Consider the following 26,846-nt stretch of genomic DNA (forward strand, 5'->3'; position numbering starts at 1 on the left):
TTCCAGATTTATGGATATCATATTGAAAATAGTAAATACTTGCTTGTCCTTCTGAGTAAGAGCGGTTTAAATCCATCGAAACCATGCTAAAGGTTATTTGAAAATTACCATTTATTTCAAATGGTTGGCTGTCTATTACAACTGTTACCCCATATCAAGAATTAGATGTGTTTCATTATCACTCAAAGTCTTGATTGCAAAGTTTCCCAAGTCATAGGAAGTTCTATTTACTTTTTAGAAGAGTGTATAGGTCGACAGTTTTTTCCCTGTCTCGTATGCCATGTAGATGCTGTCAACATGATCACTGGTGTCGTTGTGGCTGGCAGTGTTGATCGATCGTCTTTAATAGGCTTCTCAACAAATACCACATTATCTGAGTCACATCAGCACAAATGTTTTGGCTGGAAGTACTTGTAAAAGGCTGAATAAAAAATTTGTCATTTTTGGTCACTTTCTGTTTACTCTTTTCTTTTTCTTGACCCTGTTTCCGCTTATATGCACCACTGAGTTTCTTTTTTTTAATCCATGATTTTAGATTACTTCAACAAAAATTTTGCGTACAAAACAGACAGTCCTAATGCTTCGTTACCCATATGTGCTCGAGGCGATTACTCATTGCACTGCACTGGCTTTATACGTTATTAAGAATAAACATGATGGAAACATTGCACTATGTATACTTCCGCATTTGCTCTTACCTCACTGGCCTATTGTTTGTGTGGAGCATAAAGCACGTCCTCTCCAGTATGTTCAAGTAAGATGATAATTAGACAAGTTGTGCTGTAATGTCACCGATAAGACCGAAAAATCTTACAACCACACAAATATTACCAGCAAATTGCGCTGACTGGTCAGCCATGTCAGGTGCCTGAGAGTTATGTGAACACCTGTAGATAATTTGTAGAAACCATGACCAACAGAGAAACAACAAAACAGCAAATGCTAATAGATTTTTAGGCAATGAATTAAAATACGGCAAAACTTCGAATATAGGCACGTTGACATCCAGATGGAGAGCATATGTCAGTTCAGAAAAAGAGCAGGTAAAGAAAGTGCAGTCATTGAAAGGCATACTGACCGTCATTAATTCATCCCGTAATCTTTTGATTCGTTCGATATCTGAATCCGATGATTACAGCCATACAGGTCACTACTGGAGCTGTGGGTCTAGTGTAGCAGGGGATACAACCCGTCGGCTTTGAACAATGTCGTCACAAGTCGCCAGAGAGCATGTATTACAAAGATGAAAGAGCTGAGGAGAATGTTGAGAAACAAAGGAATGCAAGAGAGATAAACTTTATTTCACATATGTAAGGGCCAGTAGTATTTTCACGTTAACGATATCGCGTGTTTGCATCTTAGTATTTCTCCGCAAAATACAATGGAAAGAAATGAATGAAATTACTAGCAAAGAATACATCACGTTACATGTATGTCAGTTGTATCTCGAAAGTCTTTCGAACTGTATTGCTTAATGGCAGTACGGGATACAAGTGCAGCGTAGTCGATTTCTTAGTTTCAACTAGCATTGCTGTCCTGTTGTTCACTTGAACTATGTATCCCCTGCTTCACTAAACCGCAAATGAAACCCGATACAAATTAAAAGCTCATTCGAAGTGTGTTGCTTAAGTACAGTCCGGAATACGAGTTTGTCGTAAGGCGATTTCTTCGTTTTCACTAGCATTACTGTCCTGGTCTTCACCTGAACGATGTATCCTCCGCTTCAGTAAACCCTAAGTGGAACACGAGATACAAATTAGAGATGTGCTGTTTATTTCGTCTCCGGTATTACTAACATAAAGTAGTATCAGTTTATTCTATCTCGTGAGATTTTTTTTTAAAAAGCCAAAAAACACGTATCAGCTACTGAAGCATCTGTATCTTAGGATCAGTTTATTCTATCTCGTGAGATTTTTTTAAAAAAAGCCAAAAATCACTTATCAGCTACTGAAGCATCTGTATCTAATATCAAGCGATCGCTTTTAGATTCATATTCAATTATCTTAATGATAGCGCTTATTAGAACACAGAACTGCTTTATTATCTATGCCTCGAAGTGAAGACATTACTATCTATGACTAAGGAATGACGTCATTGTTCAAAGCCGACGGGTTGTATCCCCTGCTACACTAGACCCGGAGCTGTTATTTGCTACACTGATGACAAGCCGATCCCTAATACAATCCACAAAACTATCCAAGGCCAAGATCTACAATTTATCATCTTCTTTTATGAAACTCAGAGTGCAGTTGGTTACAACACTTCATTGGGATCTATGATTAAGGATCATTCGCTTAGGGGAATTCTCTACACAAATATTGGAGTTACCAAGCTTCATTATTGCCTGTCCGCTACGACATGGCACCTCGCTGCAGTGGAGAGTTCTGGGGCCATGGGCTTGCAGTTGCACTCGCAATACCTATCGTTTTCAAGTTTAGAAATGACGTGTGGCAGCAGCAGTGGTCGGTAATAATACATTGTAAAGACTTTTTATGTGGTCACAAACTGCTAGTAGTTCGGCGCCATTCACTGTTGGTTCGGAAAGATCAGCACCACAGCAACTCCAATTTCAGCTGACAACACCGAATGGCGGCAGGGTTCACGTCTCAGCGAACAAACAACACTACCGATTTAAGTTAATGTTCTGGAGGCGGGAGAAACTTTTTTGATTTCGATTCGTGCCATTCAAGGTTTGTCGGTCAGGGTGCAAAAAGTTAAAAGTAGAAAATTCTTGATTCAACTAAGATGTTATGTAACTTTTTCGTACTCGTTCATGGAGGCCAGGTATCATTGAGCTTGGAGGCCCCCGGGTACTGCCATGCTTAGCCGTATGATAGTTACACCAATGACTGATTCTGACGTGAAGAGTCTTTCTCTGTACAGGCGGCTAATAGTAAGGACGCAGTAATGTGTTCAGTCGGCCACAGCCAAGAGACCTCTCATAACCTTTTTTTTCTAGGCATACTCTCTTCTGCACTTTGAGTACTCAAACTACTTAGTTTTGTCATGGTGGGAGGTGTAAGTTATGTTAGAACATCATTTCGAATGCGACTTTAGATTAGATTAGATTTAGTTTCATTCACTATAGACAGAATACTGTAATATAAAGTGTGTCAAACGAGTCCCATAACTGTGAGATGCTTACTTCATAACATTTGGGCTACCAACGGCCTCATTCGGAGACAAGTAGCAGTTTTCGTATTGTTCCTAAGGTTGTTACCACAGACCATTTGACTAGTAGATTCGGCGATGGGAACGTGCATGTGCAAGTTTTCATTGTGTGTGGAAGCGTGGCTTTCGCTGCCTGTGGAAACTCATCTTGAATGTTGTCGTCGAAATGACAAGTAGTGGAGATCTTTGGAAATGTGATTAGCCAAGCAAATAGCATTGTTTACAAATGAGCAATTACATATTTGTGTAATATTTGTATGTTCTGTCAGGAACTATTGCACGCTATGATAGCTGTTTGTTCGGAAAGTAACTGTATACGGACTTACTCGACGTGTTCACTAATACTATGGTTTTAGAATATATTGTCCAGTATTTTGTGATAAGAAAATAAATAGGTCAAGTTACATAATGTGTATGTAGATTAGTGTGTTGCATGTTATGCAACACCCCATGGTGTGTGTAAATTTTAGCTGTTTGGATGACACTGTTGTTTGGTGCGAAAAATGGATGCTACACAAGTGACGGGAACGAATTTTGGATACTTGTGGGCCATTTCAAGTGGTATTTTATTCACTGTGATCAATTCTTGGGTACTTAACTCTTTGATTCCTAAAAGCGCGTCACACACTGCTCCTCAAAAGTGGAAATGGAAGAACACGGCCAATTCTCTATTGCATTCTGTTATAAGCGGTGCGTGGTCATGCATGTGGTAAGTTTGATGTTATGTTTATTTTAATGTTACAGTCATTTATCTCTAACAGAAAATTTTGTTCAGTGTATTGATTGCAATTATTGATAAAAAAAGGTTTGCAGAATACTTTGAAAGTGTGGGTATGGATACTGTTGCCGATAAATACTGAGTGTGTGCATCATACCTGCAAAATTCTAGGTATTCGTCACTATCAATCTGTTGCACAGATATTCTAGTCGTCCTTTTGCAGTCTTATGTTTTCAATTAGCATTTTCAGTTAGTAGTTACATTAAATGCTCTATCCAGAATTAACATTTTTAATTTTGGTGCAACTATTTTAATATTATACACGACCTTGGCATAATCGCTTTAAGTTGCATGATAAAGCTGGAACTCGCCAAGAGAAATTTTCTCCCCCGGGTAGGGTGCCTGTTTGAAGTGCTTATTCTTTTACCTATCAATTAGTAGTCTTGTAGGATGAGAATTTTAGATACATCAGCGTGTTACATTTTAGTGTGTGCCTATTTCATGGCAATATTAATATTCACTGGTATTAAACGTATTTACACCTAAAAGTTGGTGGTATACCGAAAGCCCAACTACCGTATATAGATTTTTTGATAATGTGCGATAGGTTCAAATTACAAAAATTGTTCCTCTTGAAGTGGTAGTCGTGTTACTAATATTATCACTATTATTATTATTGTTATAGCTAACGCAAGATTACCTCAAGATAATTATATATGTCTCTTTTCCTCCATTTTCCTCTAAAACCGAAGTGTGAAATGTGTTTTACCCTTTATCTCATAACACACATAATTTCAGAACATACGTATGATGTACAAGATACATGCCAAGGTTACAATTCGTTTATTTGAAATTTTGTCACACTTAAAACATTACCTGGGATATTCCGTGTAAAGTAGGACGCACATATTATTTGGTACATATCATATATTGTTTAAAAAGGCTGGACTTTTATTGTATGGCAGCAATGATGTATTGCCCATTATTGCTTTCTCTCCATAATTTGTAGTCATTTTTGTAAGGGCAAATGTTTTTGATGTGACGTGATGAGTGTGTGAATTATTAGAGATTTTGGATCGTCATTCCAACTAACTGACAGGTAATAATTAGTATATCATTATTTATATTACAGTTACATACCCTGATGTATTGCCTAAACAGTATAAAATTGAAGTATGTAAATTATAGGTTAAGATAAATAATATAATACAACAGCATGAAATTTCTTGTAACATGAGTCACTTTCATGTAATTAAGTTTTTATATTAAGAAGAATGTAATTACTAACTTTATTTTGTTCAGTAAATTACTTCTTTGTGTGAATCTGTTACAAATATCACTATTAAAAATTTCCCAATATCAACCAGTAGGCCTATTGTAAAAACATATTAAATTTGTAACATGGAGTCGCATAATCTGAGTCACTGTTATATTTTTGTAAGGTTAAATAAAAGAGTATGCCCTTAACTGCACAGAAGAGGAGAAGGGAAAAGTTAAAGAATGAAGGAAAATATGAAGAATTTAAGAAGCAGCCTTTGAAAGAAGCTAGAATAGTCAATAGAAGCAGGAACAAAACTTCTTACAGTTGAGTCAACATAAGCAACAGCTGTCATTAGAAGAAAAAAAGAGCTGAAACTAGGAAGCGAGTCACTGTGTAAATCACGTAGTGCTCTTAAAACCATGGCTTGAGTCATTGATTCTTGCCATCTTCACCACGGCATAAAGTCGTAGTTGTTCGTAAGTTGTCCGGGACTTGTGTGGAAATTCATCAGATGGAAAGTCAGAAACACCCAGTCATGGCAGCAGTCCACAAAATAGAGGCCTTAGTTGTGAAATTAGACGCTTGTTAACTGGTTTCTACAGTTGTGACGACGTTACTCGCCAGTCATCAGGCAGGAAGGACACTGTAGTGATTAGAGAAAATAAGGAGAAGAAGGCTTCATATTCGTCACTTAGTCATGTCCATCATGGAAACATACGAGGCATTCAAACAGGAATACTCTCTGAAGTTCAAATTGGGAGCTCTAAGTTTGCAGAAATAAAGCCACCACATGTTCAGTTAAGCAGCAAACTACCTTATAACGTATGTTTGTGTAAATATCACGAAAATTTCATTAATGCTATCAGCAGCCTTCATAAGAAACATGATATTATTCCAGCTTGCAGCAACACATTTGTATTAAATATCATATGTCAGCCACCCAGTGAGCATTGTTGACAGAATGATTGTAACATGTCAGAATGGTAGATGTTTCAACAATGTCTGTAAAATTTATGAGTTTGAAATTGTGAATTTATCATGGTATGTTTGGAAGATGGAAGAAAATTGCTCTAAAATTATTAAAGTCAAAGAAAAGGCTCTAGTTTCTTCTTCATTGCTATACAAAGAGAGCTCAGTCTGCATCTTATTATCAACAAAAGGAAATGGTTCTGAGCCAAGATTCTAAGAAGTTGCATTGCTGCATATAGATTTTGCTGAAAATTACACTTATGTTTATCAAGATGAGGTGCAAAGTACACACTGGGCACATGCACAAGTTAGTATTTTCACTGTGGCATTCAAGTTCTCATCATCTGGATGTTGTTTCAGACAACTTAACACATTTCAAGGATACTGTGATTGCATACATTAGAAAGGTACTGTCAGCTATACCTGAGAATGTGAAGGTAATTTCAACCTGGTCAGATGGACCTACCTCACAATTATTACTGCTGCTCTACTTCAATCATTCCACAATATGGAAATCTATTGGAATTTTTTTGCTACATCCCACAGTAAAGGAGCTGTAGATGGAATTGGTGCAGTTGCAAAACGGCAAGTGTGGAATGCAGTGAAAAGGCGAAAATTCACAGTAGGTGATGCATCAACTTTTGCTCAGGCAGCTGCAAGTACCATCGCTATGCAGATTTTTCTTATGTCTTCTGATGAAATTGAAGGAATCAATGTGAAACTTAATCTGGCTCGAATATTTTCTTTAGCACCATCTGTACCAAACATAAAAAGCACTCACTGCTTTCACTATGAGAAAGGAGTACTACAAACATATCTGCTGTCTCCAAAGAATTTACCTGCTGCAGATCATCATAGTGAAGGGACTATAGATGGTGTAAAAATTGGTGACTGGTAAAAAGAAGAATATGATGGTAAATTCTATGCTGTAGAGGTACAGGCAATGTTTGGAAACTCTTCGTGTAATCAGTGCAGTGGAGTGTGCTGGTCACTACTGGAAATGGCCTGAAAAATGTGAAGAAATACTGTACACACAGGACAACATTATAAAGAAAATTAATCCACCTGATGTTGTCAGAGCAAGAGGATATTTTCAATTCTCTGAATTGTAATTGAATTTACACTTAATTTTCCCAAATATTATGCTCTTATAATTTTTCATAGTGTTTAAAAAATGAAAAGTTTGTCTTATTTGGTAAATCATGTCATAGTTTTATTTCTCTGCTCGCAGGAAAAACTTTTTCCAACAATAAGTAGCAAGTAACACGAGTCACGTAACATTGAGTCACGTGCTTTTTTCAATATATTACAATATTTTACATTGTATAACTATTTATAGAAATCTGTAACTTGTGTCATTTGAATGCCAACCTAATTTGCATTTTCTGTCATAAAAACCAGACCCATGCTGCTAATAGTTTGAGGACACTTTTGACCTGAATTGTATATTAGCAATAGGATGTTCCAAATTTGTAACATGAGTCACAATATAAATTACTTTCTTGTTCTTTAATTTTAATGCTCTTCACTGCTTAAATATTAATTCAACATCTTCACCTGAATAACAAAATGTATGATGAATCATTTACAAAAGAATACATAGTTTATAGATTCATAAAAAGTCAACACAATTAACCACTGATTTCAAAATGTAACATGACTCACCATATAATCTCCCACCTGGTGCAGTATTTACATCCACCGTAAGTATCATAAATTTTTATTCCCTTTTAGGGATGCAGGTCAAAGTATCAGTTTGTCCTTCATGAAATCGTCCACGGAGTAGTAGTATCATTCAATTAGAAAATCGTAACTTGCATTTTAAAATAATAGTCTTCATATTCATAATGTCACACCCTTTTACTTTATTGTGAATTTTCATGGATATTGATTTTCTCAGAGCAAGGTGTTTCCCCTCTCATCTGACCATTTGACACCTGTTGTTTTTCTGTTCTAGCTTCCTCAAAACCTTCAATTTCTTGATTTCTAATCTGAATTTGTCTCTGTTGATTAAGGTCTCCAGTTCAATTTGCATATTTCTTCTATGAGGTTTTTTTTTCTTTCCTCCTTATCCATCCACTTTTTGTGTTTTCTGTTTCAGAATAATGTGTGGATTTTTTTTGTTAATTGGTCTTTGTGCATAGAGTGTAAAATGTCTTTTTCTGATACCATCTATTGTTTCAGGGCAGAATGAGTGTATCAGCTCGTTTGGTCTCAAAATTAATATTTTCTGCAGGATTCTTCTATCTTTTCCAAATTTTCTAATGCTGGTTTGCATCTGGTTAAAAGTAGTGTTTCTAACCCATAAAGGACCTCTGGTTTTACAACTGTATTATAATGTCTTAATTTAACATTTCTTATAGTGCAAACTTCATAAGTTCTGTCTTTTCAAACAGTATTTGTAGGCCTGCATTCTCAGCTATTTCCTTCAGAAGTTCAAGTTTTTTTTCTATGCATTTTCTTAAGTTCCATCTATGTTTTGATCTACCTTCTTAGTTTGAGGTAGGTATTAAATTTTTGTTTTTCTTCCTCCATTGTTCTTTTATACCTTTTTCCAGCAAAGAGTGGTGACAGATGGTCTCATGATGCAGGATCGAAGGGAGTAGTTGTTCCAAGAAATTTAACTTTAGATATTGTGTTTGTAAGCTTTTTATTTGATATTTCCAGTTATGTCTTCTAATTATTTGTGTAATGTTTAGGATATGCTCTGGACAGGTCCTGTGCACCTAAATCCAATGTGATACTCTCCAATTTTTTTTATCTAGTTGAAGACTTGTCTAGAAGAACTTTAGACAAGATTTTGTACTTTAAGGTTACTAACGAAATTCCTCTGTAATTATTGATAGCTGTTTTGTCCCCTTTCTTATGAGGTGGGGAGTTAATGCAATCTCCCAGGTTTCTGGAATTCTTTCAGTGTCCCAGACCCTATGTGGTTTTCCTTTTATAATTGTGATACCTAGATATCCACTAGCTTTTAGACTTATTGCTGTGAAGCCATGTTCACCTGTGGCTTTGTTGCATTTTAATTGTTTGATGTAAGTTTTAAACACGTCGAAGCCTGCTGATTTTGAAGTTTCATTAGGAATAAAGGTAGTAATTCTAGTTGCTTGGTCAGTTTTTCACAGGTGAATCTCGTTTCAAAACATGCTGTCAGTAACTTCGAGTTTTTTGTTTCATTTGTGTTTTCCATTTTCTTTCCTGAAGCTTGGTGATTGTGAAATGTACCCCAAAGTGCTGTCATTGAAAGTTTTGTAGTAGTATGTTGCATTATATATATATATATTTTTTTAAGTATTGGTGTACACTTTATAAATGCTCCTTTTCAGAGCATCTCTTTTATGCTCAAATAATTTTATCTGCTCACTTCTTCTCAGATCGATAGATTTTCCAGTTACTACTTGATTTCCTGCTATACCAGTTGTTCCAAGCTTTCTTTTTCTCTCTAAGTTTTTCCTCACATTTATTATTCCTGTACCTGTGACCTTTCTGTGTTTGTTCTCTGGAGCTATTTCAGATGCAATATATTTTTGTGTCTGTAAAGTTGTTGACATCATATCCATTTCACTCAGCATCTTCTGAAAATCACATTACTTTTCCTTCTAAGTTTCATTATGAATTCTCTTACTTGTACTGTTTTGTTTCTTGATTAGATGTTTGGGAATAAATCTCATGTGTCTCTCAGTTGGATAGTGATCTGAATCAACTTTTATTTCTCTCGTGATTCCAAATTTCTTGGTTTCTGGAAAGTAATATGTGCAGATGGTGATTTGATCAATTTGAAATTCTCAGAAGTTGACATTTGGTGATACACGTGTTTTTTCACTATCTAGGTAGTTTTTTGAAGTGTGTTTTCATGATTTTAAGATGGAATGAAGTGTATATGTCTGTAAATCTTGAGCAATTTGTGTTAGTTCTATTATGAGGTGGATGGTTTCCAATAACTTTTTGGAATGATTTCTTCTGACCCAGTTGGGCACTGAAGTGCCCAAGTATGATTTATTATGTTGTTCTTGTGAACTTTTGACATCCTGTTTTCCAGATCTTCCCAGAAGTGTTCTGCTTTGTCTTAGTTTTTCTTGTCATCTTCATTTGTTGGTGCATGGCAACTGAATATTGAATAATATTTATTCTTGCATTTAATTATTAAGCCAGAGAGTCTTTCACAGAAGGATTCAAAATCAACATCATTTCAGGTTATATTTTTGTGCATTGCAGAGGCTGCTCATAAAATTCTGAGATATATGTTGGAAATTCAACCTTAAAAATTCGACAGTGTATACTATACATTTTTAGGTCATCACAGTGTTTCTTGGATGGCTGCTAGCAGAATATTGTTGCCATTCAAAAAGTTGATTATTTGCTTGAATTTCCCAACTTTACAGAGGGAGTTAATATTTATGGCTACAAATTTGTGTTCCCTTTTAAATTTCAATTTCAGATTACAGAGGATTTCAAGATCCCCCAAGTGTTCCTTGCATGACGGTGCAGACACCCCAGAATCCAAATGTCTGCTTTCACTCTTTTTCAGGAATGGTGGATCAGCCACCTGGAGTAATATTGTTTTTGCATCACACATCATAATTACCCTATATTTACAATCTGTGTAGATGTGTAGATGTTCATCTACTGGAGTTAAAACTAAGATTGTTAGTCTTAGTGTGTTCTTTTCCAGCTGACCCTAACATGGGGTACAGGTGCTGACCAAACACCACCCAATCTGGGAAGAGACATGTTCAGTTTTTAATTTCAAGCTTCTATTTTAATCCAAGTGCAGGGCCGTCTCTTCTACCAGTTATACTGTACTGATGATCCTCATCTCCGCCTTTGCTGCTGTTGAACATTTCACTATGACTCTGGCAAGGGATCCTTACATGGTACTGTCACCAGGGCCAGCTGACGTATGGTTTTTTTTATGTGGTTGTTAATCTCCCCATCCTCTTTCCCTGGACTTGAGATCAGCATTGGTGGAGTTATTATTAGCCAATTATTATTATTATTATTATTATTATTACTACTACTACTACTACTATTATTTACTCTGCAGTAAATTCTTAATCCTGTGAGAGGGTACAAATTCCTATAACTTACCACTCATAAGAATGTCTACAGGAAAATTAATCTGTAGAATATACTTGACATCTTCTGCAGATCTAGCCCAAGGGCCCATGTACCTTCATTTTTAGTGTTGCTTGTGTTATACTTGAAATTAGTAAATGTTTACTTACATTCCTGGCTCTACATGGACATTTGTAAATGTCATATTCTGAATTCAGCAGTGTGTGTTAAGTCTAATATGAATGTAAAGGCAAATGTGAGTAAATTTCTCATCATTATTGATTAGAGTTGTTGTTTATGGACATATTGGTGAAAGAAATACTGTATATCCATCCTTTCAAAGTCTACCTCATATTGTTAATTAGTACATTCATACTGACAACCACTTTGTTTGCACTTGTAAATAGAATGGAAAGGCCATTGATATCTCTGGGTGCTCCCGTATGAGTGACTACATCTAACTTTTTTACAGAAAACTTAGATGAGCTGAAATTAAATTCAGCTGTTCTTATACAAGTGGCTTTTATTGGTATTGAAGATACTTTCAATTTTGCTTCTTGAGATGGATATTCTGTGGAACATGGATGATGTATGGTGTCCCTTAAGATTAGAAGGACTGGTAAGTTACCTTTCCTGCTGACTGAATTAAAGCCAGATAGTGGGCTTGGTTATTTCATGCATAAAAATACCCAAGTAGACATAGAGGTTAAAGAGTGTAGTTTTGAACACACTACCCAAAAAAGTAACCACACAGTTACATGTAGAACCAGTGTTATTGTACATCATTGTCATCTAAGCTGAATCACAGTCAGTCCAATATGAATTTAAGGTTGAAATGTTGAAACAGTGTGTGCTAATTAAATTGGCAGCAGACGTGCAGCATGCATTCACCTTAGGTGAGCCAAGTTTTTGCTCACCGGAGACGAATGCTTTCTCTGCATGCCAAAAGACAATGTTCCGACAGTTGTCATGTCTATTTGTGCCTGTAACACTGCATCATTGGTGCAAGTTTTGAGACAAGTCCAGTTGGATATTCAGTGCTTCTGCTGTCACATAGGACCATTCCACATTTTATGCTCTGTAGTCAGTGCTTTTGGATGTGATATGTTTGCCGTGAGATTTCTTGGGTTTACTGTTTTCTAATGTAGGCTCATGGCATGCAGCACTGCACCATCAGCTCCATTTTGATGCACTTGCAACAAACATTGGTGCATGACAGCCAATTATGTCGTTTCTACCTGTTCTCAATTATCCTGTCCATCCTCAGTAGCTGTTCACTACTGAACTAGCTATAGGCTAATTAGTTTCTTATAGTTACAGTGAATTTTTAGGTAGGTTGGTAGGTCTTTTCCAAAACATTCCTCAGTTTCTGGCATCTTCAGTTGATGAACCAAACACTCCCATTATGGTTGCAAAAATTCATTTTTGTCCCACTGTTATTATGTTGCACATGATGAACATTTGCTTGTGACAGTTCATTTACATGATAACACAATTTCAAAGCAGCATGTAGAATTCTCTTACTAAGAATTTTTATTTTATTGTCCTGCAAGCATATTTTTTAGCTTAAGTCTTAAGGCTTACATGTTTAGTTCAGTCAGACATGAGGAGATCTGTGTTATGATCTTTATCTGTGAGAGATTTCAGCCTTTTGTTTACTGTCACCCTTTTTGCCATATTATTTAATGTAGCAAAACCAGAATTATTGTACATTTTTCAAATTATTGTGATCGAGCAGATGAAAATCCTACTCTTAATGGGGGAGGTAAAAAAATCTTACTAACCAGTGAGCTTCAGGAGAGAACATTTGTAAAGCTTAAGTAAATATGCAGACTTTTGAAGCCAGTGGTTTCTTCTTCTGGCAGAAGGGCTGAAGGGGAAGGAAGGGGGATTAAGAAAAGGACTGATTAGGTCTAGGAAATGGGCAGAGTTTGGAAAAGATGCCCAGAATCCCAGATCAGGGAAGACTTACTGAACGGGATGAGAAGCAAAGACTGATAGTTGGGGCCTGCATCGGATGGGATTTGAAAATCTGAGAGCTTAAAGGTGGAAGATAGAGCAATAAGCAAGACAGAGATTACTTGACGACACATTGTGCAAATGGTAATAAGAATGGAAAATTAAGTGCATTGTGTGTACTAGAGGTAGAAGGCATGGAAAAGTAGACAGGTCATAAATTGAAAGGTATAGAAAACTAAAAGAAAGTTGTGAAAGAAATAGTTACTAAGAATAAATGCTAAGACTGAAGAAATTAACCTAAAGATGAGTGTCGAGAACCAAGGACATGTAACACAAGTTCCCAGCTGCGGAGTTCTGCGAAACTGCTGTCTGTGGGAAGATTCCAGATGGCGTGTGTGGTGAAGCAAGTTCCGAGGTCATGGCCGTTATTTTGTGGAGGAGTAGGATATTATGTGTTGCCAGTACACACTGTCTGTCCGTGTCCATTCATTCTAACTAATAACTTGGTGGTAGTAATACCAATGCAAAATGCCAAACAGTGTTCACACAACAGCTGGTACACAACATGTGCTGTTCCCCAAGTGGCTCCACCTTTGATAGTATATTGCTGCCAGTTACAGGACTAGTGCAGGTGGTGGTAGGAGGGTGCAAGTCTTATGGCAGGAGCAGTCTCAGGGGTAGGAGCCATATGGTAGGGAAATGGGTGCAGAAGGAGCATAGGATCAGACCAGGATATTGTGGAGGCTTGAGGGGAATCGAAAAGCTGTTCTAGGTGTGGTGAGTAAAATGTCGGACAGAATGGACCTCACTTCAGGGCATGTTTTTAGGAAGTCATAGAAGTAGCTGATCATGAGTTTGAACCAGATACTTCAACAAGGCTGTGACTTCCTAAAATCATGGCGTGAAATTAGGTCCATTCTGTCCAACATGTTGGCCATCACACCTAGAATAACATTTGGCAACCCCCCTCCTGTCTTTTTCACTCCCTTTTAGTTTTCTCTATTTTTTACTTTCTGACTTGCCTATTTTTCCCTGCCCTACACCTTTAGCACATGCAACACACTTAGCCTTCTGCTCTTACTAGCACTTGCACAATGTTTTGTCAGTAATCTCTATCTTGTTTATTGCCACATCTTCCACATTTATGCTCTCAGGTTTTTCTAACATCATCCAGTGCAGACCTCAACAATCAACTGTCTGATAAGTCTTCCCTGACATGGTGTTTTGGATGACTTTTCTGAACTCAGTCATTTTCTAAACCTCACCAGTCCTTTTCCCACACCCCTCTTCCTTCCCTTCAACCCTTCTGGCACAAGAAGGAGCCACTGGCTCCAAAATCGTGCACCTTTACTTAACCTTTATATATGTTTTCCCCTGCCACCACTTGGTGATTGTCTATCCATGCACATTACATTTTCAAAAATTGATTTTTTCATTGATATTTCAATTTATTGTTAGTAATTTACAAAAGCAGATATGGGAATTTGCTTATATCATTTTAAGACAGCTTGCTATTATTTAGTGAATGTTGTTTGGGGAATGCAATCAAACTAAGTATGGTGCCATAAGATAAGATTTTTAACATCTGTAAAACTTGCAAGAAAATTGATGCTGTGAACAGTCCTCTTTGTTTTCTCTCTTCCACCAGCACACTCCCTGCTACAATTCCCATTCATTGGGAGACAGAAAATCTGCCTTCCATTGCCAGATCATGCAGTTGGTGCAGTCATTATCTCAGTCTTATTTTGAGTGATGTCTGAAGTCAGTTTTCATACAAAGAAGGCCTGTAAAGGAACTCTGCCCATCAGCTGTGTTCCTCTTGATGTAGTGTGTGGTGGTGTTTGTCAGAAATGAGTGTTCCTCTAATTGGTATTGCTAGAAGAGTGCTAATATTTTATAATGGTAAATGATCTCAAAATATAGAACAGGCATAGTGTAAGGTAGCGTGCTGCTCCTCACAATACATAGGTTGGCAGCATGTCAGTTTCACATGATTTATGGCAAGATAGTTTGTAATCAGTGAAAAAGGTGCCAGGGCAAGGGGTAATGTATTTTGAGAAGCCATTGGTATTCTTCACAGGTTGTTTGTAGCTACAGTGAATCAAGAAACATTACCTAAAAGTATGACCACAACAGCACCAAAAATTATTTAATTACATTTTTGAAGAGGAGGTTGCAATGACAAGACTACAGTTACCTGAAATGTAGCTTGGGTCATTGTTAGGTTGGAAAGTGGTATGTCAGTTGAGAATTGTTGAAACTAATGAATGTGATGTAACAACAAGAAGCTACTTTTAGGAATGATGTATTTGCAAACAGCCTGTACCAGTATCATATCTCGAGACCCGGGTTAGGTTGGAAAACGTTAGTTTGGTTATGTATTGATGAAAGCAGTATGAGATCACGAGAGGAAATTTAGCTACGGATAGTTAGTTATTCAGATAGTGGTTAAAGAGACAATCAGTGATCAGAGGTTACATGTATGTGACATTGTAATTTTGGCTATATAACACATACTGTATAATGTTCATTACTGTGACAGATATTTTATGAACTTGAAAGATTATTACTCCTATTGTTATAATAAAGTACAAATTGTCAGGTAATATTCACATTAGGATTTGACACAGTTGCTTCACCCTACCAGTTGAAATATATGCCTTTTGATGTCGCAGTTGGTACTTACAGTGAGCTAGTCTCACATCCTCTTAAATTACTTTGAAATCTCACAGTATGTTTCCGACATTGCTCCACAAAACATATGAATAATGACACAATCCCACTTTTAGATTCTTACCAGTGAATTACATGAAAGTATTTGTGCCTTTGATCCATAAACAACACTTCATTAGCCAAGATAGTCTCTTCAGGCTAATCTCATGTTAGTGAAGAATTACCAGACTATCTAAAGTCAATAGTGAGGACCTCTTGATTGTTTCAGAATTTCAGAAGGTTTCTGGTGCTAAGGCTTTATTTTTGAATTGCTCTTGTAAACTAACCAGAATACTTGACACCTATAAGCTCAAATAATTCTTATGTGTACCTATACAGACACCTTTATCAAGCCATAATAGGTGAGAGGGTGCTGAATCACCAAATTTTTAGGCATATGTTTCTTTAATCACTGTAAAAGATATATGTTCTACATGAAACAGTGAGCACATTTATACTATTTCATATTTTGTTGTTTGCAGTGTTGACATGGAAATACAGTAAAGCAAAAGAGCTGGGTTCTACATCAATCATGAGCCATTTATCATTCTCCATTATATAGCCTAAATAACTCCTCTAGATTTTTCAGTGACTTATAATCTAATATTACTGCCAAGCTGCCACACAAATGATAGGACTATGGTAGAGTACCCATATCTTCAGAAAAAATTGGACATATTGCTTGATTACTATCATTAGTGTGGGCATGGAGGTTGTAAGATTTGTGACCTATTTTTTTTTTTAAAAGGAAATGACATATTTTGCTTTAAACATTAAATTATTTGCATGGAAGGACTTAGCAGCACAGAATACAGTAAGCACTCAGAAATATGTTACATCACCTGAAATTTTGCTGAGTGAATGGACTCTTGCCACTAGACTTACATTCAGGAGACTAGTGAACAACTTGAGCCATTAGTATTTATTGAAGTGTGAGATCATCTGTTAGATAGACGACATTGCAAGTGTTTTTGTTTGTACGTTTCAGATATAGATGTTGGTTAATATATAACTTCTCTTCCACCCTTGTCCAGTATAAGTTAATTCTCCCTCTCATATTACCTTGGTGTTAATTGCACATATCTGACTTACATTTCTTCATTTTACTGTCAAATATTTCACATTCAGAATACAGCTGAAGGGCAGCACAACTGGTCTTGGAAACACTATATGACAGTCTTCTGCATTGAGGGAGAGCAGCCGTGTCTACCAGAAAGACTGTGTATTCTGATTCAGCACCCCTCATATTGCCACAAACTACCTGCATAGAATAGTATCTCGTACAGTACTGTGATTTTCAGTAGAAATTTTCCCTCGTATACTAACATCGAAGTCTTATTGTGGTAGTACACTGAAATATGTACTGTATTTAGCATTTAACTTACTGGAAATGTTTTGCGGAATGCTTGTATTTTTATTGATTACGCTAATGATTCAACATAAATATTTGTCAGCTTCTAATATTAGTTATTTTGCCTGTTTTAATGATAAAGCATGCTGCCAGATACTTTAAATTGTAAGACAAATGCAGTTATAAGAAACTTGTCTTATTTGGTTTGTTTATGAGTATAAATGTGATTAATTCAACAGCAGTATTTGTTGAGCAGGTATGATTAAGTTAGTGGCAGTTAAAGGCTAGCGCCAAAGCACTTTATTTATTGGAAAATTTGTAAATTTGTGGTAAATTCCTATGGGACCAAACAGTTGAGGTCATTGGTCCCGTTTATTTAATCATAGCCTATCCACAAAGCAGTTTATTTATTCACTGATAGTCAATTGGAGCTTTAATAATGTAAGCAGTTTAGAGTAGCATAAACTCTTTATTTTTTATTTATTTTTTATTTTTTTTATTTAATTTTTTTGTTAGTTGCTCATGATTTCTCATATTTCACTTGTTTGTCTTCTCTAATTTGTAGTTTGCATCATGAATCTTCCACTTAAGACAGAAAGTGATTGTCTGTCTTCATTGCTGTACTAGAAACAACATCCTGTGTCAAAAAAACAGTTAGCAGTTAACATTGTTAAGATGTGCCGCAGTGCTGCATTCATAACTTTATTTTAATTTGGCAGTAGTGATGTAAAGATCTGAAGAGAAAATGCCTCATGTAAGCAAATACATTAGTCTCATGATCATAGAATACAAAAATATTTTCACTTCCTAATTTACATGAAATGAAGGGCTTACATGAAACAAAAAAGTAATTTTTTTCATATTCGCACATCAGAACTGCCACGGTTCATTTAATTTGAAACCAAGACTAGTATTATCACAAATGCTTACAAATTACATATGTGGTGCAGGAGTATGGACCCTCCAATATATAAAATGTTGAACTGTTCCTTCTGAGAAAGACTGCAGTGAGAAATAATTTGTTGCTATTTTTAGTAATGTTTCTATATCTTTAAACAGCTTAATATCGAAGCTAGAATTCAGCAAGAAAATACATAAAATAGCTTTAGAGTACATGGTATCATAAAAATTATATATGGAAACCTGACATCAATAGACCTAGATAATAAATTTACTTAATTTACGGGCAAGTGCTCTACCATCTGAGCTACCGAAGCACGACTCACGCCCGGTACTCACAGCTTTACTTCTGCCAGTATCTCGTCTCCTACCTTCCAAACTTTACAGAAGCTCTCCTGCGAACCTTGCAGAACTAGCACTCCTGAAAGGAAGGATATAGCGGAGACATGGCTTAGCCACAGCCTGGGGGATGTTTCCAGAATGAGATTTTCACTCTGCAGCGGGGTGTGCGCTGATATAAAGCTTCCTGGCAGATTAAAACTGTGTACCCGACCGAGACTCGAACTCGGGACCTTTGCCTTTCGCGGGCAAGTGCTCTACCAACTGAGCTACCGAAGCACGGCTCACGCCCGGTACTCACAGCTTTACTTCTGCCAGTACCTCGTCTCCTACCTTCCAAACCTTACAGAAGCTCTCCTGTGAAACTTGCAGAACTAGCACTCCTGAAAGAAAGGATATAGCGGAGACACGGCTTAGCCACAGCCTGTGGGATGTTTCCAGAATGAGATTTTCACTCTGCAGCGGAGTGTGCGCTGATATGAAACTTCCTGGCAGATTAAAACTGTGTACCCGACCGAGACTCGAATTCGGGACCTTTGCCTTTCGTGGGCAAGTGCTCTACCATCTGAGCTACCGAAGCACGATTCACGCCCGGTACTCACAGCTTTACTTCTGCCAGTATCTTGTCTCCCACCTTCCAAACTTTACAGAAGCACTCCTGCGAACCTTGCAGAACTAGCAAGGGGGAAACTATAGACAGATAGCTTTGTTATCTGTATTTCCAAGAATATTAGAGACTGTCATGAGAAACATAATTACAAATTACCTTGAAAAATTCAATCTCGTCTGTAAACCAACATGGTTTTCGCAAAGGCATGACTACAGAAACAGCAATTACCCAATTCATCGAAAACATTGTAATAGGACTTGACAGAAATAACAGTACAGTAGGAATAAACTTAGACTTATTGAAGGCATTCGATACTGTTGATCATAATATCTTGCTAGACAAACTAGAAGCTGAAACTTCCTAGCAGATTAAAACTGTGTGCCGGACCGAGACTTGAACTCGGGTCCCGAGTTCGAATCTCGGTCCGGCATACAGTTTTAATCTGCCAGGAAGTTTCAAATCAGCGCACACTCTGCTGCAGAATGAAAATCTCATTCTGGAAACTAGAAGCTATAGGTATACTAGGAGTTGCATTAAAATGGTTTCAGTCATATCTCCACAATAGAAAACAGGTAGTAGAAACTACCCCAGCAAACATTAAAAACCAAAGCATTGTGTACAGATTGGACATGCAGACTGTACCAATCGGAGTACCTCAGGGCAGCGTTCTAGGACCTCTCTTATTTCTTATATATATTAATGATATCAAAACCCCAATCAGTGGTACGCACATAACTTTGTTTGCTGCTTACACAAATATTATTGTAGCAGACATAAATAGGGTATTGCCAACATCTGCAACCAGAGTTTTGGAATACATACAAAGCTGGTTTGGACAGAACAGGCTAACCTTAAATATTTCAAAAACTAATTATATACGTTACAGGAAAACAAAGTCTCATCATGATGTGAACCTCTATATTCAAAACAAACAAATTGAAAGGGTAGCTGCCACAAAATTCTTAGGTGTGCAAATTGATGAAAATTTAGACTGGAAAGCCCACATTCTCTACCTCACTAACAAGTTAAGCTCTGCTTGTTTTGCATTACATATAATTAGTACTGAGTGTAGTAGAGTGTGTAGCAGAACTGTCGACTTTGCTTACATCCATTCTGCTATCACCTATGGCCTAATCCTCTGGGGTCATAATAAGACAACATGAAAACCACAAAAAGGAGCTGTTAGAATAATTTCAAACAGTAAAAGGCTAACACCTACCAAACAGTTATTTCAACACCTAAATACTCTACCCTTACCATGCATCTATATATAAAAAAAGTGTTCTTAATATAAAAATGCACATTGATAATTATAAAACCAACTCAGATCTTCACTTGTACAATACAAGAATGTGCAATGACATCCACATAAAAAGAGTAAACAAGGCTTTAACGCAAAAACAAACCAACATTCAGGGTACTATTTTGTACAACAATCTTCCAACTCAGCCAAAAGAGATAAAAACATTATGTACATTCAAGGACGCAATATTTAAATTCTTAATGACCAACTGCTGTTATAGTATAAATGAATATCTGCAGTAACCTTGTAGCAAGTAACTACATTCATTTAGTATATGTTAATAGTACCATAAATCAAATGCTTGCCGCAGCCTCAATGTTAATTTTTCGGATTAAAAGTGTTAAATCAATGATTTACTTGTAATGTATTTCATGTAAAAGAGCCTTCTCATACTTTTATATTATTACAGTAATCAAGGTTGTATTGCCCAAAAATATTGTCATGGGTACAATGAACCACTGTTTTATGTAGGAAACTGTACATCCTTATCTTATTTTTGTTATGCTACGTTCTTTGACGAAATCCATTCAGTGTAATAATAATAATAACAAGTGTAGGTGTGGATGGTATAGGCAAGAATGTGTGTTGTTGAGAACCAATAAATTAAGCTTACATACATTGTACTGGCATTTAGAATAGATCCTGATCACATGTAATTACGATATGTGGCCATTAATTATGGACACGGTGTGAACAGTAGGTTATTTATTTCTGTGTTTGGACATGTTCTGTTGTAAGTCATCTCAATTAAGAGTCTGATCACTGAACAACTAAATAAACAGTAACACATGTGAATTTCTATAGGATAATTCAGATGTGGTCCATATTCCCTACCTCCTCACTGTGAAGTTTGCGCCGGCCTGTTTCTCGGGTGTTGCTCTTTTAAGCCTGCGTAAAAATGTAGTTTTCCTCCCAGTTAGAATCTGTTAGAATCCTATCGAAAGCAACCACCATTAACTACTACATGGTCAGTTATGCATGTAGGTCAGTTTTATATTAATGGTTACAGCTTACTTCTATAAGATTTCCCTTAGGACGGTACCTAAGTTATCATTCACAGTGTCAGCAATTGTATTCACTCATGTGACTTGGCTTCTGCACTCTTCGCCTCACTATTTTCCCTAATCTTTGGTTATTTTTTCTGTGATGGTTTTTGCCTCACTGCATACAGAGTCCAGCTGTGCGTCGAGCTGACTAGTCGGCTACACAACTTGTCACAGTTAATTTGACTTGCTACTCAGGCCTGCTTCTTCACCTTCTGATGCTCAGTCTTCATACTTTTTGATTTGTTCATTCCATTTTGTGAGGAATTCTGCTTGTTGAGCCTTCACTTCTCTCATTTTGACTGTATTTTCCTGAAACTTTCGCATTAATTCTTCCATCAGTTCAGCTGTGTTTTCCTTTGTCTTTTCCTCAATCTTTTCTAAGCTCAAGACTCCTAAGCAGTTGTGCATTCATAATTGCTAAGAATGTCTGCATATCTAAATACCTTTCCCCTCCAGTACTTGTCTGGGTTTGTTCCTATTCTATCTTCTTTCTTTTACACTGTGTGTTTTCTTGGCTGAATTCACGAGATTGATGTACTACTATCTTTCACTTCCACTCTTTCATCCATTAAATAAAACTCTTGCCCTTGTTCCTGACATTTCCGTGATTTCTGGGTCAGTCTCTTCCATCTTTCTTTCTGATTCTAGCTAGCGTAACTTAAAATTCTGTTAGCTGCCTCTCCCTACATGTTCTTCTTCTGTTCTCCATGACTGTTGTGTTCATTATTTCACTTACACATCACATCTTCCTCATATGTTACTAACTGCTGCCATTTGCGCTGTTAGTAGTTCCCTATTGTTGCCTTGCATAGTTCCAGATTTCACACTTCCTTTCTGAAAAATTTCAGATCAGAAGATTGTATCATGACACGGTACATCATTTCTAAGATCTCCCTTAAATGCACATGTATTACTTTTTATTTAGTTGTTTGACAATTGGACTTTAAACAAAGACAATAAATGCACATGTATTATTGTTTATTTAGCTGTAAACAAAGACAATAAATGCACATGTATTATTGTTGATTTAGCTGTTTGACAATTGGACTTTAACGAAGACTTCTTAAATGTCCAACATAGAAATAAACTGTCTATCTATTGCTCATATTGTGTCTGTAATTAATGGCCATTGACTTGATAGTTACATGTGATCAGGGTCTGTTATAAATTCCAAAACAATTTGTATAAACTTAGTTTATCAGTTCCCTTTTGTCATCCCAGAGAAGTCGCATTTTATTGAACTTGAGTCTTTCATTGATACTAGTTTCAACTTTTACTGCAGTCTCCTACATGTTCTTAATTTGCATTATTTCCTATCAGTAATTTCAGTTCTACTCACACTGGAAAGGCTAACACTTGCTCTTTCTGCTTAACTTTTATTAATAAGCACTCAACGTCTTAATACAGTTCTTTGTCTCAACATGTCTTTAGCTCTTACTGCAATCAATTCTCATCTTTACGATCTGACTAACACTTCTCGCTCCAAACAATAACTACTCACATATGCCCTTGGTGTATACTGGAAACACTGCCGCTTCGACTCAACAGTGCTCCTCCTGCCAGAATGGCAGACTTTTTTCCAACTAGCACATGCTAACCGAAGAGTAAGAGTGTTGCAGATGGAGTACTCTTATATTAGCTCCAATAGAACATACGGAATTGTCCATAGTATTTATGTGATGGTGGAGAACTTATTACATTTATTGGGCCTAAGTAACCCTACTGTAAGCTGTACTGGTATCTGCATAACATTGGTGTGGTTTCCATTGCCCAGAAACTACAAATGCCTCAGGCTTTAATGGGCCCAAGAATGCTGTCATCAGCAAATTCAGTGGTGAAATCTAGTATTTTTGTGTGAGGCCCACTTCACTGCTTCCTTGGTGGTTGTCGCATACATGTTGGATGCTATCATGATGTCCCTAATCTAGCTTACCAAGTAGACTGGACTTCCATTTGGGAGTGAAGCGGATCAAATCCCTGTCCATGAATCATGAATTATGTTTTCTGAGTTTCACTGAATTACTTGAGCCAAATGACAGTATGCATCTTTTAACAAAAATTTGTTATGTCATCCTTGTCCAATCTGAAGCAGAGATCTGTCTTTAATGACTTTGTTCCTAACTCTCTAGCGGGTGTAGCTGTGTATGAAGACTTTAAGGTGAGTGATCAGCTGTGTGTTTTGTATAAACCTGTTAATGACATGGAAGTGTAAAGAACACTGAAAGGAAAAAAAGGGTGCTCTGTTTGGGGCGAAAATGATTCACTTATTATTCACAGCTCTTTTTACGCAGTATCACATAATATGTTAACAGTTATAACTGGCAACAGAATTAGTTTGCAGAATGCTACCTGAACAAGTATGATTATTTTACATTACTTACAAGGGCAATATTTTACAGAATTTAAGGTTTTAATGCAATCTTTTTCTTCTTTCCCTTTTGCAGAATGGCACGTTTGTTAACTCGTGACCAAAACTGATTGTGCTTGTCATAATAATGTATGATTGCTTCTAAAATAAAAAGAAGATTATAGGTCTGAAAGGATTTTATTGGTAAAACATTATTGTGGGATCATGATGAATCACTTTGGGTCAAATGAGAAAACTGTTAATTTGAGCTGGCCGGAGTGGCCGAGCGGTTCTAGGCGCTATAGTCTGGAACCGCGCGGCCGCTACGGCCGCAGGTTCGAATCCTGCCTCGGGCATGGATGTGTGCGATGTCATTAGGTTAGTTAGGTTTAAGTAGTTCTAAGTTCTAGGGGACTGATGACCAAAGAACTTTAAGTCCCATAGTGCTCAGAGCCTTTTTTTTTTTTTTTTTTTTGAGAAAAATATCTGTTGTATTGACAGATGTAACAAGCTGACCTATTGACAGCTGTTGCCACTCGTCTCCAAAACGTCTGCTACTGGGAACCATACAGTAATGACATTGATGTGTATGGGATACTGACGGGATTGTAATGTTCCTGGTAGCGGAAGTTTTTGTTTAATGACAGCACTATTAAATTGGATGTCACCTTTAGCCAACAACTGCTATTGTTGACAAGGATATTCCTTCTTTGTTGCTAAACTAGTCACATCAAAATTTTGAATTGATGTGTTGATAGCATATGCATATAGAACAGAATTATTGCACATTAATTATGAAATTGCTATCCATTTTATATTGGAAGTGTCAAAAATTGCAGTTTAAATTCTAAAAATACTTTACAGCAAAAGCCTGTTGGGCATTCTATTGTCTATACCAAGCAAGATGATGTAAGTTAAGTGTCATATGCTACTTACCAGTATGAATCACCCAGAGATACCAAACCAAATCAACAAAATGGTTCTTGAATACACTGCATGTCTCCATGTGTAGTCTACCATAAGTACTATTATTAGAATGTTTGGTTCACAATGAATGTATTTCTGTTTAGCTTCTGGCAGTCTCCTGAAATGAGGCAGGACCTTATATCTAAATACACAGCATCTGCCCATGGAGTGATTTCCTTTTCCACTGGTAAGTAATTGTAAAAACTATCAGAAAGTAAGTATCTTTTTTATAACTCACCAAATGGTGGCAGGGGAAAACACACACACACACACACACACACACACACACACACACTCGTTTACAAGCTTTTGGAGCCAGTGGCTCTTTCTTCTGGCAGAAGAGTTAGAGGGCTTCCAGGAGAACTTAACATCCACCTCAATTCTGATCAAATCTTGCCAGCTCTCCTTCCTTCCACATCTACCGTCGTCCATCTTGTACCTCTGGGCCTGCCTCTCTTCCTTGTTGCCTGGGGAACCCATTCCAATGCCTTCTTCTCAATTACCCTGCCTGGCTTTCTCAATGCATGCCACAACCATCTCCATTTTCTCTAATGTGTACTATCTGCTACCACATCTCCAGAGCTCTTTGTTACTCCTTTTTTCTTACCACCAGATGTTCATGATATGCCAGACACACCCATTTATGAAGCTCTGTAACTCTTATGCTATATTTGTGTCAGCTTTCCAACTTTCACTGCTATATAAGACAGCCTTCACATTTGTTTTAAAAATACGAATTTTTATTTTGCGTGTGATGTTTCTGTTTCACCATATTGGATACAATTGTCTGAAGGCAGCATTGTCCTTCTGTATGCAGTTCTTCACATCTTCTTCAGTTTCTCTCACCATACTGCCCAGGTACAAGAATAAATGCACAGTCTTCCCCTGTTGCTTCCCTACAAACAGAGGCTCTTCCATGTTCCCAGAGTTCACTCTTCTTTTTTACCTTTGTTTGTCTTGAGACCAACATTCGTTGCCTGTTTTTTTCAGAGAATGTCAGTGTTTGAGGCAGTAAAACAATGCCATATACGAAATTGTTTGCCTCCAGAAGTTTACGGATTCCGGTTACGTTCCTCTTGCCCTGAGTACTGTGGCTCTTTGCACAGCTGTGTCAAGAACAAGTAGAAAAAATGTTGTTTACAAAACAAATCTGTTGGCTGTGTGAGATTTCCATTGTGGAGCACACAACTTTTGTAACCACCATATAGAAATCTTTGATGATGTTTAGGATTTTCTGTGGTGTACCATAGCTTTGCAACACCTGCACACCACTTGATTTTTCACGGAACTGAAGATCTTTTCAAAATCTATGATTGCCAGGTATTTGGTTGTTTTGAATTCTTTACTTTTCTCTAAGATGTACATAAGAGTATTAATAAGATCACCACAACCGTTTTACATCTGAAAATCAGCCCATTCTTTATGCTGTCAGTTTTCAAGCTAATCTTTAATCCTATTTAAGAAAATTCTGGTAAGAATCTTACTGCACACTGACAACAGTTTAATACCACAATAGGTGTTACAGTGTAACAAATTTCCCGCTTTTTGGGAGTTTCACTATCAACCCATTTTTCAGCTCTGTTGGGGATTTCTCTTTGAGCAAAATAATGCTTCAGCAAGAGGTGAAGAATTTTAACATTAATTTCTTTGTTGGCTTTTAAGAGCTTTGGTGCTATATTGTCTAAGTGTGGAGCCTTTGCATTTTTTTAGGCTTCTCAAAGCAATCCTCGGTCCATTGTAGCATGCTGCAGTGGCTGTCTTCCATGATTTAATAGCTCCTTGAATGGTCCTCAAGCCTTTGTAGCTGTGCCTAACTATGATATTGTACAGGTTCTTTATAGTCCTGTCTTGCTGCTTCTTCTACTAACTGTGCCTGATCTATCCATTTCTTTTTCTCTCTTGTTGTCCATATATTCATTCTTTTGTTTGCCTCATTGTGTTTTTTAATGCACTTCCGTGTTTTTGTCTTACAAATATTTCACTTCGATTTTAGTTCTTCTTCTGGTTTAAATGCTACTACCAACAATTTCACTTAACCTGCTTAGTTAAACAGAAATACATGATACCAACTAACAGCAAAACAGTGACTTTCACAAAAGAAGGTAAAATAAATAAGCCATGACTGCTGATATCAAAATA

General features: G+C 36.9%; 1 protein-coding gene across 2 annotated transcripts in view; it reads left to right on the forward strand.

The window, feature by feature from the left end:
- The first annotated feature begins 3,371 nt into the window (after positions 1–3,371).
- LOC126473734 (TLC domain-containing protein 2-like) overlaps positions 3,372–26,846 on the forward strand; it is a 49,762-nt gene continuing 26,287 nt past the window's right edge. The window contains exons 1-3 of one of the 2 annotated variants that reach the window (XM_050100993.1): positions 3,753–3,880; positions 11,647–11,793; positions 24,812–24,894. In XM_050100993.1, coding sequence (XP_049956950.1) covers positions 24,831–24,894 — 64 coding nt within the window. In that variant the 5' untranslated portion in view covers positions 3,753–3,880; positions 11,647–11,793; positions 24,812–24,830. Of the gene's footprint in view, positions 3,881–11,646; positions 11,794–24,811; positions 24,895–26,846 lie in introns of both variants that reach the window. The other variant, XM_050100985.1, reaches the window with a different exon arrangement.

Source organism: Schistocerca serialis, chromosome 1 (genome assembly GCF_023864345.2).
Source record: "Schistocerca serialis cubense isolate TAMUIC-IGC-003099 chromosome 1, iqSchSeri2.2, whole genome shotgun sequence".
Classification (NCBI taxonomy): Eukaryota; Metazoa; Arthropoda; class Insecta; order Orthoptera; family Acrididae; genus Schistocerca; species Schistocerca serialis.